This window comes from Peromyscus eremicus, chromosome 14 (genome assembly GCF_949786415.1).
Source record: "Peromyscus eremicus chromosome 14, PerEre_H2_v1, whole genome shotgun sequence".
NCBI classification, from domain to species: Eukaryota; Metazoa; Chordata; class Mammalia; order Rodentia; family Cricetidae; genus Peromyscus; species Peromyscus eremicus.
Window position 1 is genome coordinate 24,890,040 of NC_081430.1, and position 14,612 is coordinate 24,904,651.

Genomic DNA, 14,612 nt, shown 5'->3' on the forward strand with positions numbered 1-14,612 from the left:
ACATGTCCCACAGCACTCATGAAAAGGTTAGAGGATAACTTTGTGGATGAAGTTTGTTCCTTTCCACCTTTACATGGGTTCCAGGGTTGAACTTGATTCACTGGGCTTGCAAGACACGCACCTTTATCCACTGAACCATCTTCCCAGCCCGTCTTTTTGATATATTTACTATTAATTCATTAGAAATGATAATGTCTGTAATTAGAATCAACTTTTCAAATGCTTTTTTTAAGCTAGGCTTAGTGACATATGCCTTTAATCTGTTTGAGTTCCAGGCTAGCCTGATCTACAAAGTGAGTTCCAGGCTCTCCAGGGCTACATAGTGAGACTCTGTCTCCAAAAAAAAGAGGTCAAATGCTTGTTTTAGATGATTTATATGCAAATCATTTTAATTCTTGGGCATCTGAGCAGCTACTGAATTAGTTTTGTTATCTTATAATCAAATTAGCTGAAAGTTGAAATAGAAGCTTTTATTTTCATTCTTGAAACAAAAACAGCTGAGAATTCAAAATACACTTAGTATATATATATTTTGACACGAGGTCTTGTATCCTGGGTTGGTCTGGAATACCTTTTGCTCTTGCTGCTGTCCTTCAAGTACTGAGATTACAGGTGTGCCATCACACTTGGCCTTTTTTGGGGAGGGTGTGTGTGTGTGGTTTTTCAACACAGGGTTTCTCTGTGTAGACCAGGCAGGCTATCCTTGAACTCACAGAGATCCGTCTGTCTTTGCCTCCCATGTGCTGGGATTAAAGGTGTATGTTACCGTTGCCTGGGTTTTTGGTGGTTTTGAGAGGAGGTCTTGCTGTACAGCCCTAGCCAGACTAGAACTCACTCTGTAGACCAGACTGGTCTCCATTTGTGGCAGTTCTCTTCTTCCCTCTGCCCTCTGGGGTTACAAGGCTGCACCACCGTGCCTGATCTATAGAATATATCTTTTTTAATCTGCCTTCCCAATTACGTGTGTATATAATAAACTATGTAAAAAGAAGTTTAAAAGGATGAGATTAAGAACACATATAGACCCTTTTTCACATCATGCGAGTGGAAGACCACTTCCGTCTCACTGTTGAAGACTCAGATTCTTCCACCGTGGAACTTCAGCTTTATAAAAGTAGGTGATGGTACTGATGGGGTTGTGACGATCACATAACAAGAGGTACAGGACACTTAACAAGGGATTAATGACCATCCTGGCTTTTCTCAGACCTTTCCTGTTAATTCCTGTGTTTGTCTACTAGTCTGCCTTTCCCTTCCTTCTCCTTCATTTTGTACTCCTGTGTTTACCTCTCAAATGTTGGTGGTTTTTTTTTAGGCGTCATTGGAGGCCACCTCTTTCTTTCAAGCTTCAACCTTATTAATCTGTATGTTTGCTAAACCCATTTTTCCACTGATAAGTTCCATAAACACCTCACATTCAACATATTGTTATCTTCCATCCTACTCTTGAACGCTACCCTTGTTTGTTTGTTTGTTTACTTATTTATTGAGGCAGGGTTTCTCTGTGTAGCCCTGGCTGTCCTGGAACTCACTCTGTAGACCAGGCTGGCCTCGAACTCGCAGAGATCCACCTGCCTCTGCCTCCCGAGTGCTGGGATTAAAGGTGTGCATCACCACCGCCTAGCTCACACCACCATTTTTATCAGTGAGTGTTAACAACATTTGCCTGTGTCTGGAGTCAGAAACTTGGGTATCATTTACTGATACTTTTTTTTGTGTGTGGGTGGGTGGTTTCGAGACAGGGTTTCTCTGTGTAGCTTTGCGCCTGTCCTGGAACTTGCTTTGTAGCCCAGGCTGGCCTCGAACTCACAGAGATCCACCTGCCTCTGCCTCCCGAGTGCTGAGACTAAGGCGTGCAACACCACCGCCTGGCTTACTGATACCTTTTTTCGCCTCCAGGACTTGGGGTTGGACGCAGGGTCTGTGCACACTGGGCAAACAGTCCACCTCCGAGCCACGTCCTTAGCCTTCTTCATTTTTCTTCTGGTCTTGGTGCTTTCACCTCTTGAACACCTCCAGGTTATCGACCAGTCTTTCAGCTCTTCTGCAGCCATGCTGTTTTATCTCGTACCTCAATTGCTTATAAAGAAAGTGTTTAATTGGGGGCTCGCTTACAGATGCAGAGAGTGAGTCCATGACCATCTTGGTAGGGGACATGGCAACAGGCAGGCGGTGAGTCCATGATCGTCACAGTAGAGAGCTTGGCAGCACACAGGCAGGCAGGCACTGGAGTGCTAGCTGAGAGCTTACATGTGATTCACGGGTACAAAGCCAAGGAAGCATGACTGGGAATGGCATGGGCTTTTGAAGCTCAGAGCCCACTCCAGTGACACTTCTCCAACCAGGCCACACCTTCCAATCATTCCCAACCAGTCCACCAACTAAGGGCCAAACATTCAAATATATGCTCCAGCGGGGACCATTATCATTCAGACCACCACATCCAAACCGTCCTTGAACTTGAGAGCCTCTTGCTTCAGCCTCTGGAATGATGGAGTTACAGGTGTGTGTCACTAAGCCTGGCTGATCTAGAAAATAAGAGTTTTCAGAAATTCCGCTATGATCCCATCAATCAAAACTCCTCCGTCAGCTTCCCATTGTCCTTCGAGTGCTTGTAAAAGATCCCATTCTAGTTCTAGTTCCTGTCTTCTACATAAGGCTTTGACTCGGCTACATTTAGCATTCTGTGCCAGCCATGCTGAGCTTTGAATTTCTCCAGTGTAAGTTGCTCACACTTTTTGCTTGTCCCTCTGTCTGTGACATACATCCTCTCTTTATACTCCCTGTGGACAAGTACTTAATTCAGAGGATAACTTGCTGGAGTTTCTTCTCCTACCTTTATGTGGGTTCTGGGGATCAAACTGAGCTATTTAGGCTTGGTGGCAAACATCTTTACCCACTGAGCCATCTAGCTGGTTCCACTTCTTTCTTTGTGAATGGCCAAAGTGGATTATTCTAGAATCTAAACATTGGTCCTTATAACAGGACAGCAAGTACTCTTAGTGGCCAAACCATCTCTCCAGCCCAGTTGTATATTGTGTCCATTTTTCCCTCAACCAGTTTATTTCATCATGATTTCTCCCTTCCTTTATTATTATTGTTGTTGTTATCATTGTGTGTGTGGGTGAGCACACTATGGCATGTATATGACGATCACAGGGCACTGAAATAGTTCTCTACTTCCATCTTGTGTGGTTTCCAGGGATTGAACTCAGGTCATCAGTTTGCCTGGCAAGTACCTCATCCACCGAGCCATCTGACCAGCCCATATAATTTGTTTTTGGTTTTGAGACAGAATCTTCCTTTCTTTGACTGACTAATCTATTTTCTCTATTGTGTCTTCAACGTCAGAGATTCTCTGTTCCATCTCTTGCATTCTGTTGGTTATGCTTGCATCTGTAGTTTCTGTTCATTTAGTCAGGATTTCTATTTCCAGCATTCCCTCAGTTTGTGTCTTCTTTATTGTCTCGCGATTTCAATTTTCAAATCTTGAACTGTTTCCTTCATCTGTTTAATTGCTTTTTCTTGGCTTTCTTTGATTTCTTCCAACTTTTTGTTTGTTTTTTCTTCCATTTCTTTAAGGGAATTTTTTATTTCCTCTTTAAGGGAGTTTTTCATTTCCTCTTTAAAGGCCTCTATCATCTTCTTAAAGTCATTTTTAGGTGATTTCTTCTGCTGCTTCTGCCTTGGTATGTTCAGGTCTTGCAGGTGTAGAATCACTAGGTTCTGATGATGTCATATAGGTCTTTATGTTGTTGCCTGTATTTTTGCACTGGCGTCTACTCATCTCTTCCTCGGCTCGGTGTAGGTGGTGTCTGTGTCTGAAGGTGCCTCTCTTGTTCCAATTGATAGTCCACTGGGAGTTCTTGGTTGAATCGATTGTGTTGAACTCTGTTTCTCCGGGAGCAGCTTAGTCCAATCAGTGTTAGTGGGTTCTGTCTCAGGGAACAGTTGTTCCCAATCGGTGCAGGGTGGGCTTATGGATCCAGTGGTTGTTGGGTTTGCAGGGGCTGTTTTTTTTGGTGAGGGAGTAGGGAAAGGTAGCTGCCTGGTCCCTAGGGCTCCGATGGCTGGGGCCTAGGGGCTAGAGACCTGGTCTGCAGGTCCAGAGATGAGACCTTACCTGTTCTCAGTCGGTGTAGGATGGGCTTATGACTCTGTTGATCTCGTTCAGTGGCTGGACGGCTCCTACTCTTGCATTCTCGGGTCGCTCGCCCACTCCTCAGCTGATCTTGTTTGCTCAGACTGCAGGCTGCAGGCTTCTGAAACCTCTCCGGAATGGGTCTCAACTGAACAGGTTCATCAGTAGGGCAATCTCACCAATGCCTCCACGTTGTTGGGCTTTGCAGAATCGGCAGCTGGACCCCGGGTCGGCCTCGGGCAGAATGCTCGGGTCTTATGGTTGATTCCCCAAGTTATGGGATTCAGAATCTTCCTTTCTTAGTCCTGGCTGACTATAAACTTGGAATCTTCTCTCCTCAGCCTCCTGAGTGTAGAGAATACAGGTGTGAGCCACCATGCCCATCAGCAAAACATTTTTATAATCACCAATGAAGTTTTTTTATAATCGTCAATGAAACTCTAGTTTTTTCATACAGGGACTCTCTATGTAGCCTTGGCTGTCCTAAAACTCTATGTAGACCAGGCTGTCCTCAAATTCAGAGGATTCAGCTGACTCTGCTGGGACTAAAGGCGTGTGTCATCACTCCTGGCATTATTTGAGTACTATTTTGTGCTCAGTCTGTCCATTTTCCTAACCATGGATAGCTAAGCTATGAAGACATTTCAAATCTTATAAATCATTTTCACTATTTTATCTTCTTGCCCGTAATGCACAGAAGTTTCACGTGTTCTATATTCTCTTTAGTTTTTGCTATGTTCAAGCCTTTTAATTGTAGCCATTTTAGTAGATGTAGTTTGCCTTGTTTCTAAGTTTCTTGTAATTGCGTATGTCTATCTAATGTGCTAGAATAGTAAGCTTCTCTGTGATACAGTCTGTCTATGTGCTTATTACTCCTTACAGTATTCATCCTGTCTTCCACACAGTAACTGTGCAATGAATGTTTATTGATTGGATAATATGCTTCAAGATGAATTCATGATTAAGGAAAATACTAGTTTTATTGAATGGAAATGTACATTTTCTGCTATATCTGAATTATTTATATTGCATTTCAGGTCAGTTTACATTGCGAGACATGTATGAACAGTTTCAGAATATCATGAAAATGGGCCCATTCAGTCAGATCTTGGTTAGTTATCTTTAAATGTTTCTAAAGTTCTTTCTGTGTTTTTGTGTTCATTGTATTTGTACAAAGAAAGCAACTTTAATACACTGCAGTGTGCCAGGCATGGCTGTAACAGAAGAGCCGCCTGCCTGATTCACGGGTATCAATTGTGTACAATTGGGTTTTGTTGTGACATCTTCATGAGTTCATATAATGCACTTTTCATTGTAATTTCTAAAAACAGTTATACCTGCGTAAATCATTTGGGTAAAATGGTTTGTTTAATAATTACTTTCAAGGCTAGTGTTTAAATATTGACATTTTGAGCAGTATGAAGTCATTGATGACTATGTTTCAATCTGTTTTAGGGGATGATTCCAGGTTTTGGAACAGATTTTATGAGCAAAGGAAATGAACAGGAGTCAATGGCCAGGCTAAAGAAGCTGATGACGATAATGGATAGTATGAATGATCAAGGTAAGAGAGTAAGTGCCTTGACTGAGGGGCAGTATTCTGGAGAGCAGCAGGGTTTGAGTCATGTTTTCTTGTTGGCAAGATGGAAGAAACTTAGATCAAAACATTATTTTTAGGTAGATCTGGAGTAACTTGTAAGCTCTCGCTTAAAGGGTTGTGATCATTGGGCTGTTTCATTGAGAGAAATTCAAAGTATAACACTTCTCTAAATGAGCTCTGAAGAAAGAATTGTGTGTTTTCATCAAGTTGATAGAAATGAATGCAGAAAATTGCCAGGTGGCGGTGGTGCACGCCTTTAATCCCAGCACTCGGGAGGCAGAGGTAGGTGGATCTTTGTGAGTTCGAGGCCAGCCTGGTTCTTCAGAGCGAGATCCAGGAAAGGAGCAAAGCTACACAGAAAAACCCTGTCTTGAAAAACCAAAAAAGAAAAAAAAAAAAAAAAAAAAAAAAAAAAAAGAAATGAATGGGGAAAATTACAGTTGGTTTTGAGAGAATCCTGGGCTTAAAGAAATTAAATGTTGGCTGGGTGTGTTGGTGCACTCCTTTAATCCAGGCATTTGAGAGGCAGAGGCAGATGGATCTCTGAGTTTGAGGCCAGCCTGGTCTACATAGCAAGTTCCAGGCTAGTCAGAGATACATGGTGAGATCCTGTCTCAATATAAATAATCAGGGGCTGGAGGGATGGCTCAGCAGTTAAGAGCACTGGCTGTTCTTCCAGAGGTTCTGAGTTCAATTCCCAGTCCACATGGTGCCTCACAACCATCTATAACTGTAGTACTATGGAATCTGATGTCCTCTTCTGGTGTGCAACTGTACATACAGATAAAACACCCATATACATAAAGTACAGAAATAAGTAAATCTTTAAAAAAAAAAAAAAAAAAGAGAAGCTATTTATAAATAATCAAGTAAATTCAGTGGGTTTTTTATTGTCTCTTCAATACTTAATGTGTACCTTTCAAATATAAATCATCACAGCTCTTAAGGGAGATAGTTCACTATTATCTATCTTTTCCAGGTGAAAAAAACTGAGGTATAATCATACTGAGTAAAAAATGTCAAGGTCACTGGACAGTAGAGAGGCTGGGGTCCAACCTAAACAATTTTCTTGGGAGTCTGTCCTCAGTCACTCTGTAGGTTACATGATGGCTCTCCCACATCTGAAAGCTTTTTTTTTTTTTTCCTTTTTGAAGTCATGTTTGTATTTATTTGTTTATCTGTTTGTTATCAAAAGCCTTCTTTTTATCCCTGGCAGGGGTGTATATATGGAAATGCCAGGCAACAAAAATTCTGTAATTAGAGTTATAACCAAATGACATACTTCCTTACATAATTATTCAGTTCCCACAAGTTTATTTATAGTTTCAATAAAATCCCAGTCTCTAGGCAAGGCCGTGCACACTTATGATCCCTATACTTGGGAGGTGGAGGCAGGAGGAACAGGAATTCAAGGTCATTCTTGAGCAGTAAGGTAAGGTTGAAGCCAGCTTGAGCTACATGAAACCATCAAAAAACAAAAAATAATACTAATAAATAAATAAAAGTCTAGATAAAAAAAATCTTCCTTTTCATGTGTGTAGCGATTGGTAATAGTGATTCTGAAACTTAATCAAAATGGAAAATGCCAAGACTGGGCAGATACATAAACACACACACGTAATCCTAGCACTGAGGCAGGAGTACCCTGAGCGAGCTGGAGGCTGGCCTGGCTATGTAGCAAGTACAAGGCCAACAACAGCTGCGTAGCAGCTCTTGGTTCCAGACTAAGGAAAAAACAGTCTAAAAAAGGAAAAGCCCAGTTAGCCAAAACATTTTGAGAAGTTTAGATGTCTGATGTAACTGAATATCAAGACAAAGTGGGTCGTGTCCTCCCCCTCCCCCAGTCCTAAGATACTCTGACTGCTGTCTTCTAGAAATCTTCCTGATTATTTGCATTCCTGCATCAGTAAGTGAGAGTTTGTGTCTGGAGGAGACAGTTGACCCAGCTGTGTTTAGTGAAGACAGTCCAACTTCACGATCTTTGCTGCTGTTCTTTGCAGAATCAGTGTTTACAGGTGTGCATTTGTTCTGCTGGATTCGGTTTTTCTACTTCATGCATTTGTTCCGTAGTTTTGTTGTCTTTTGAGACAGTCTCACTGTGTAGCCTTAGCTGACCTGTAACTTGTTATGTAGACCAAACTGGCTTCAAATTCAGAAGAGATCTGTTTCTGCCTCTGAGTGCTAGGATCAAAAGCATGTGCCACCAGGCCTGGATCATTCTCTACTTGGACTGATTCTAGAAACTGCAATCTTATATTTCCTGTGCTGTTAGCCAATCACTGGGGTCGCTAAGACTGAGGGCACCTATTTTTTTAATAATGGAAACTGATTTTTTTTTAATTATTATTTTACATGTATGGGTGTTTTGCCTGAGTGTATGTCTTTTCAAAATGTGTGTGCTGTGCCTGGGGAGGTCAGAGGGCATGGGATTCCTTGAAATTGGAGTTACAGAGAGCTGAGAATCACTGTGTGGTGCTGGGAAGCAAACCCTGATTTTCTGGAAAATCAGCCAGTGCTCTTAACCACTGAGGTACTCCTACTCCAATTTTATTTTATTCATTTTTCTGTTATTTATTTATTTATTTATTTATTTATTTATTTATTTATTTATTTATTTATTTATTTATTTTGGAGGCAAGGTTTCTCTGTTTCCCTGGCTGTCTTGAAACTTGCTCTGTAGACCAGGCTGGCCTCAAAGTCATAGATTCGCCTGCTTTTGCCTCCTGAGTGCTATGATTAAAGCTGTATGCCACCACTGCCCAGCTCCCCCCACCCACACTCCCTTTTATAAAAACTTTCTTAGTTACTTATTGCTGGGGGTATGCAAGGACTTGGTATACGTGTGTATAGGTCAGAGGACAACTTGGGGAAGTTGGTTCTTCTACCATGAGAATTTCAGGGATTGAATTCAGGTTATCAGGCTTGGCAACAAGCGGCTTTATCTACTAAGCCGTCTAGACTGCTAGTTAAGGGATATTAGGGATGTCATAAAGAGAATGTTGGGCTAGGCATATCATGTGCCTATAATCCTGTCACTCAAGAGGCCAAGACAAGAAGATCACAAGTTTGAGCTCAGCCTGAGATACAATGAGAAAGAGACTGTGAGGTATTTTCTGTTATGTCTGCATTCTGTCTCTGTTTATTTGAGACAGTTACACTATAGAATTCCCCCTCCCCCCCCTTTTTTTCTTTTTTTATGACAGGGTTTGCTGTGTATCCCAAGCTGGCCTCAAACCTTGTGATCCCCCTGCCTCACCCTCCTGAGTGTGCTACTTACCATACATGCATAGCTCAAAGTAGATATTTGGACTGAAGTCCACCTCATTCCTTGCATTGCATACAAGTAAAGGCAGAAGAACTACACCTTATGTTCTGAATGATCAAAAAGCTGAAGGGGACTCATGAGTAAAAGGATTAGAATATTACCAGGTAGAATTTCTCCATTTACTATAGATAGAATCTACTGTCTTCTACCTGCTTAGGAGATCTAAATTTGTGAATTAGAAGTTAGCAGCTGTTTAATAGGCTAGAATCAAGGTGAGTGCTTCTGTTGTTTTTGAAATACACCCTATTGTGATTTGTGGAGGACACAGAAAGGATGGATATGTGAAATACAGAGTGATAGACATAGAGTTTCAGAAGTCCTCAGATTTTTCTTTCTTCCTTTTGAAGCCAGGTCTTACCACGTAGTCCTAGCTGGCCTGGAACTTGCTATGTAGACCAAACTGGCCTCAGACTTACAGAGATCCTCCTGCCTCTGCCTCCTGAGTTCTGGGGTTAAAGGTATATGCCACCATGCCTGTTTGTTCTCAGAATGTTCTGTTTAAATTATAGATAAAGTATATATATGTTTGCTTTGTTCTTTTTATTCTAATGCTATAAATATTTTTATTCTATTCTACTTTAAGATTTTAAATTAGAAGTAAACCTGACAAACAGTAACACTTATTAAATCTGTTTTGTGGTTTGACCCTGTGCATGTCTTGTTCTGTATATGAGATAGATATTTTATAGTATTCAGACAGCAGTGACATTTTCTCTCTAGAAACACAAGCTGGGGAATGGCTCAGAGGTGACAGCACTCGCTGTGAGGCAGGAGGCCTGGATTCCAGACCCCCAGAAGCCATGCTCAGAAGCCATGCGTGGCTCTCCATCCCTCTAACTCTGCTGAGGAGTGCAGACAACCAGAGCCTACTCAAAACAGCCAGCTTTAGGTTCATCGAGAGACCCTCTGTCAAACAGATAATTTGGGGGGACTCATTTGTACACACATACACGTCAGTACACAAACACTCATCCTCCTCCCCATCTGAGGGTTGGTGGGTGCTTGCCTAGCCTACAGGCATCCCTCTGTTAGGACCCAGTAAACTGGGTGTGGTATCAAACACTGTAATCCCAGCACTCAAGAAATGGAAGCAGGAAAATCAGAAATTCAAGGTCATCCTCGCCGTCATCGAGATTTTGAGGCTAACTAGGGATGCATGAGACCCTGTCTCTAAAAAAATAAACAAAAAACGTATCTGTACAACCCTCTGAAGTTATATATTGCTTATTTGAATTTCTTTTGTGTTCACTTCTTCCTTGTTCAGTTCCAAGTTTTTCATTTGGCTTTATTTCTGTTTTCTTTTTTATAATTTATTTCTTTTTATTTCATTTACGTTGGTATTTTGCCTGCATGTATGTCTGAGGGTGCCAGATTTTGGAGTTAGAGACAGTTGTTAGCTGCCATGTGGGTGCTGGGAATTGAACCTGAGTCCTGAAAGAGCAGTCAGTGCTCTTAACTGCTGAGTCATTACTCTAGCACACCCCCCCCCCTTTTTTTTTTTTTTTTTTTGGTTGTTTTTGTTTTTTGTTTTTAGAGACAGGGTTTCCCTGTGTAGCTTTGCGCCTTTCCTGGAACTCACTCTGTAGCCCAGGCTGGCCTCGAACTCACAGAGATCCACCTGGCTCTGCCTCCTGAGTGCTGGGATTAAGGGTGTGCGCCACCACTGCCCGGCTCTAGCCCCATATATATATTATTTTATATATTATATAAAATTATTTTATATATTATTTTATATATTATATATATTATATATTTTTTTTTTTCTAATAAATACATTTTCATTTTAGGAGTGGAGGTGTAACTCAGAGGCAGAGTGCTTAGCTCCTGTGATAATGAATGATGCTCTTATGTAAATGATGTCATTTGGTCCTTGTCTGCAGAACTGGACAGTACAGACGGTGCCAAGGTTTTTAGTAAGCAACCAGGCAGGATCCAGAGAGTTGCCCGAGGGTCAGGTGTATCAACAAGAGATGTTCAAGAACTTCTGACTCAGTACACCAAGTTTGCACAGATGGTCAAGAAGATGGGAGGTATCAAAGGACTTTTCAAAGGTGAGGCAAAAAGGTGCTGCTGTGTTTCATGTTGTGGGGCCTGGGGCTTTGCTCAGTGGTAGGGCCTGTCTGAGTCCCTGGTTTCATCCCAGTACTGAAGAAGAGAGACAGTCTGAACTTAATGTTACAGTCAAGTACCACCAGGATTTATCATGTGATACACAATTTATTTGTTTGTAGAATCAAGATTGTAGACATTAATATTGAAGTGATTTTATTTCTATCAACATACATACTATAGGATATTTAGATCATGTAAGAGTATAAAAAATTGAACTCTCTTTCATTCCTCAGAGAATCCCACAAATCCTGTGGAGACAAGTCGATAAAACTACTGATTATTTTTCCATATTACCAAATATTCTTCAAATATATCGATTAACTGGGTTGGATATCACATGCTTACACTCCCTGCTTTCTTGAGACAAGAAAAGCAGCAGGGGCATTGCCGCCCTGACCCCCTGTGATTCCTTAAAAGCTAGACCTGGTGTCAGAACCCCAGCACAACTCAAGACTGTCTGTCTGTCTGTCTGTCTCTCTCTCTCTCATCACTGCCTCCTCCTGTTTCAGCCCTGCTTGTGTCTAGATCCTTAGCTGACTCGTCTGCTGTTGTGTCCAGTCAGCTTCTAGGCAGTTCCGTGGAGTCGGTTTTCCTCTTAGGTTAGAAATACAGTAGACACTGAGTAAATTTTCTGATGTAGTGTCTACTTTAGTGGTCACATATTTTTCAGTACATTTCCTGTTGTAATTTTTAAAGTTACTTTGTGCATCTACTGATTGGAGTTTGGTCGTGGGTCACCTCTCCCTTGTTCAGTCCCTCAGTGTTTCTTCCTATTGCTCTATAATAACATCTTAACATCCTTGCTTTTCATCTGCAGACTGTCCCAAGCTTTTCATTTGACTTTATTTCTAGTTTTAGGGCTGGAGGTGTAACTCAGAGGTAGAGTGCTTGGCTAGCATGCTTGAGGCTCTGAGTTTGATCCATAGTCCACCAACCCCTCTCCAAACTTTCAAGTGGGCACAGTGTCTATAATCCCTGCATTTAGGAGGCAGAGGATATCTTCAAGTTCAACACCAGCTAAGGCTACATAGTAAGACCTTACTCAAAAAGTAAAACAGAGCTGGAGTAGTGGTGCCCCCTTTGATCCCAGCACTCAGGATGGCAGAGGCCAGCCTGGTTTATAAAGAGTTCTAGGACAGCCAGAGTTACATAGAGACCCCGTCTCAGTCAGTCAATCAATCAAACAAAACCATTTTCCTGTAAGCCACACCTGTTTATTGTTGATCTTTTCCTTTGGTCTTTCACTCATGCGGCCTTCCCTGTGTTGATACCACAGTAACCAGCTGAGTGTTTTCTTCTCCTCATTTTTGTTTGATTGGTTTAGCGGGCCTGGGATCAAACTCAGAATCTCATGCATGCTGTGTAGGCTCTATACCACCAAGCTTTATCACTTGGCCAGATTTATTTTTTGTCTTTTTATTCCTGCTGGAATTTATTTTGCTATGTATAGTATAAAAAAATTTTGTTTTTCTGAAGAATTTATTCAAAAGCCTTCTTTTAATTTAGTTTCTATAATGTAAAAAAACACTTAAATTGAACTATGCAGTGGTGGCGCACTCCTTTAATCCCAGCACTTGGGAGGCAGAGGCAGGTGGATATTTATGAGTTTGAGGTTAGTCTGGTCTACGTAATGAATTCCAGGACAGCTACACAGTAATATTCTTTCTCCAAAAAAAAAAAAAAAGGACATACCAAACATCTTTGAGATCATATGCCACGTGGTGATAGCAGACTCCTTTGATCTCAGCACCTGGGAAGCAGAGACAGTCTGAGCTCTGAGTTTCTGAGTTCCAGGACAACCAGGGTTGCAGAGAAATCCTGTTTTGCATGTCCATTTAACAGTTATTCTGTCTCCCCCAGTTAGTCCTTATCAGTAACTCCGGATTTTTGTTCGGCCTCTTCTGTCACTGTTCTGTGCCCTCCCCCGTGCTGGGTGTTGGAGCTCGGGCCTCCTGCGTGCTAGGCAGTCAGGGGACCACTGAGCTCTAGCCACAGCCATATTTTTAATTTTAAGCTATTTTTTTCCCCTGGAGCTGAGGACCGAACCCAGGGCCTTGTGCTTGCTAGGTAAGCACTCCAGCACTGAGCTAAATCCCCAACCCCAGCTATTATTTTTTAATGAAGTTACTTTCGGCAAACAAACACTACATAGATATCCACTTCAAGTACCACATGATTAGTGAAGATTTTGTGTCTCCTGTGTTATTGAGGAGATTGATGTTTCTTTCCAGAATGGTCAAGGATACACCAGGGCATTCCAGGAGCACCATGCCCATGTGGTCCTGTTTGGTCTTTTGGAGTTCTCTGAGCACACGCAAGCGCAGGCAGAGCCGCCTTGCTGTGTCCTTTGGTTCTCTCCCTGTGGTGGTCCTCCCAGCTTCTGTCTGTCTCATCAGCGTCCCTAGCGGGGGCTGCCTAGTTACATTAGGGGGGAAATCGTAGCTATAAAGGAGTACTTGAAGCCAGGCATGGTGGGTCATGCCTTTGATCCCCTTACCCAGGAAGCTGGTTTACATAGTAAATTCCAGTGTAGCCAGGGCGAATGCAGTAACAACAATGATCCTATATATAGAATTTCTTGTGTTTGTCCTCAAAAAAATGTAATTGAGAAAAGTATTAGTAAGCTGTGTGATATTCTATACCACATCATATACTAACTAAAAATTTTTGTTTCATCAGGGGGTGATATGTCTAAGAATGTGAGTCAGTCACAGATGGCAAAATTGAATCAACAAATGGCCAAAATGATGGATCCACGAGTTCTTCATCACATGGGTAAATATAAAATCCTTGGCCAATTGTAACATACAGTTACATTTGTAAGGCTGTAGTTTAATGGTAAGACTTTTGTAGTGATTTATGAAAAGCTGTGGTGTATATGAAAGCCTGTTTAAAAGATAAGTGGCTGAAGGAAGATGACCCTCTGAATCCTGACTGGTTGAATTTTATATAATACCTCCTCAGGAGACTGTGACAAATAAATGAGCAGATGTGTGTGGAAGCAGTTAGTGTAGTTCTGGCCGTATAGTAAGTGCTTAACAAATGGTAAATTCTTTTTTTTCTATAAGTCCTTTGAAACATAGCCCTATCCCGAATTGACCAGTTTTTATAAAACTAATTCTCGTCACTAAAAGACTTAGTCTTGACATAGAAAATGCTCTGTTTAGACTTCGTGATTGTGGACAGGAACTATTGCAAGATCTTTTCGTGTTTTACCTTATTCCTCATGGTAACTTCATAAAGCACATTTTCCATTTTCTTTTTTAGATGAAAATAAAGCAATAACACACATTTTAATTGGCTGCTGACGAAATTGCTGTCAAAGCACTGCCTTTTAGAGGTTAAAGTACTTGTTATAGCCGGGCGGTGGTGGCGCACGCCTTTAATCCCAGCACTCGGGAGGCAGAGGCAGGCGGATCTCTGTGAGTTCGAGG

General features: G+C 41.6%; 1 protein-coding gene across 3 annotated transcripts in view; it reads left to right on the forward strand.

Moving 5' to 3' along the window:
- The window catches only part of LOC131924505 (signal recognition particle subunit SRP54), a 68,097-nt gene that overhangs the window by 27,514 nt on the left and 25,971 nt on the right, over positions 1-14,612 (forward strand). For all 3 annotated transcript variants that reach the window (XM_059279823.1, XM_059279825.1, XM_059279822.1), the window contains exons 12-15: positions 5,179-5,252; positions 5,597-5,705; positions 10,947-11,117; positions 13,858-13,953. In XM_059279823.1, the coding sequence (XP_059135806.1) occupies positions 5,179-5,252; positions 5,597-5,705; positions 10,947-11,117; positions 13,858-13,953 (450 nt within the window). The remainder of the gene's footprint in view (positions 1-5,178; positions 5,253-5,596; positions 5,706-10,946; positions 11,118-13,857; positions 13,954-14,612) is intronic.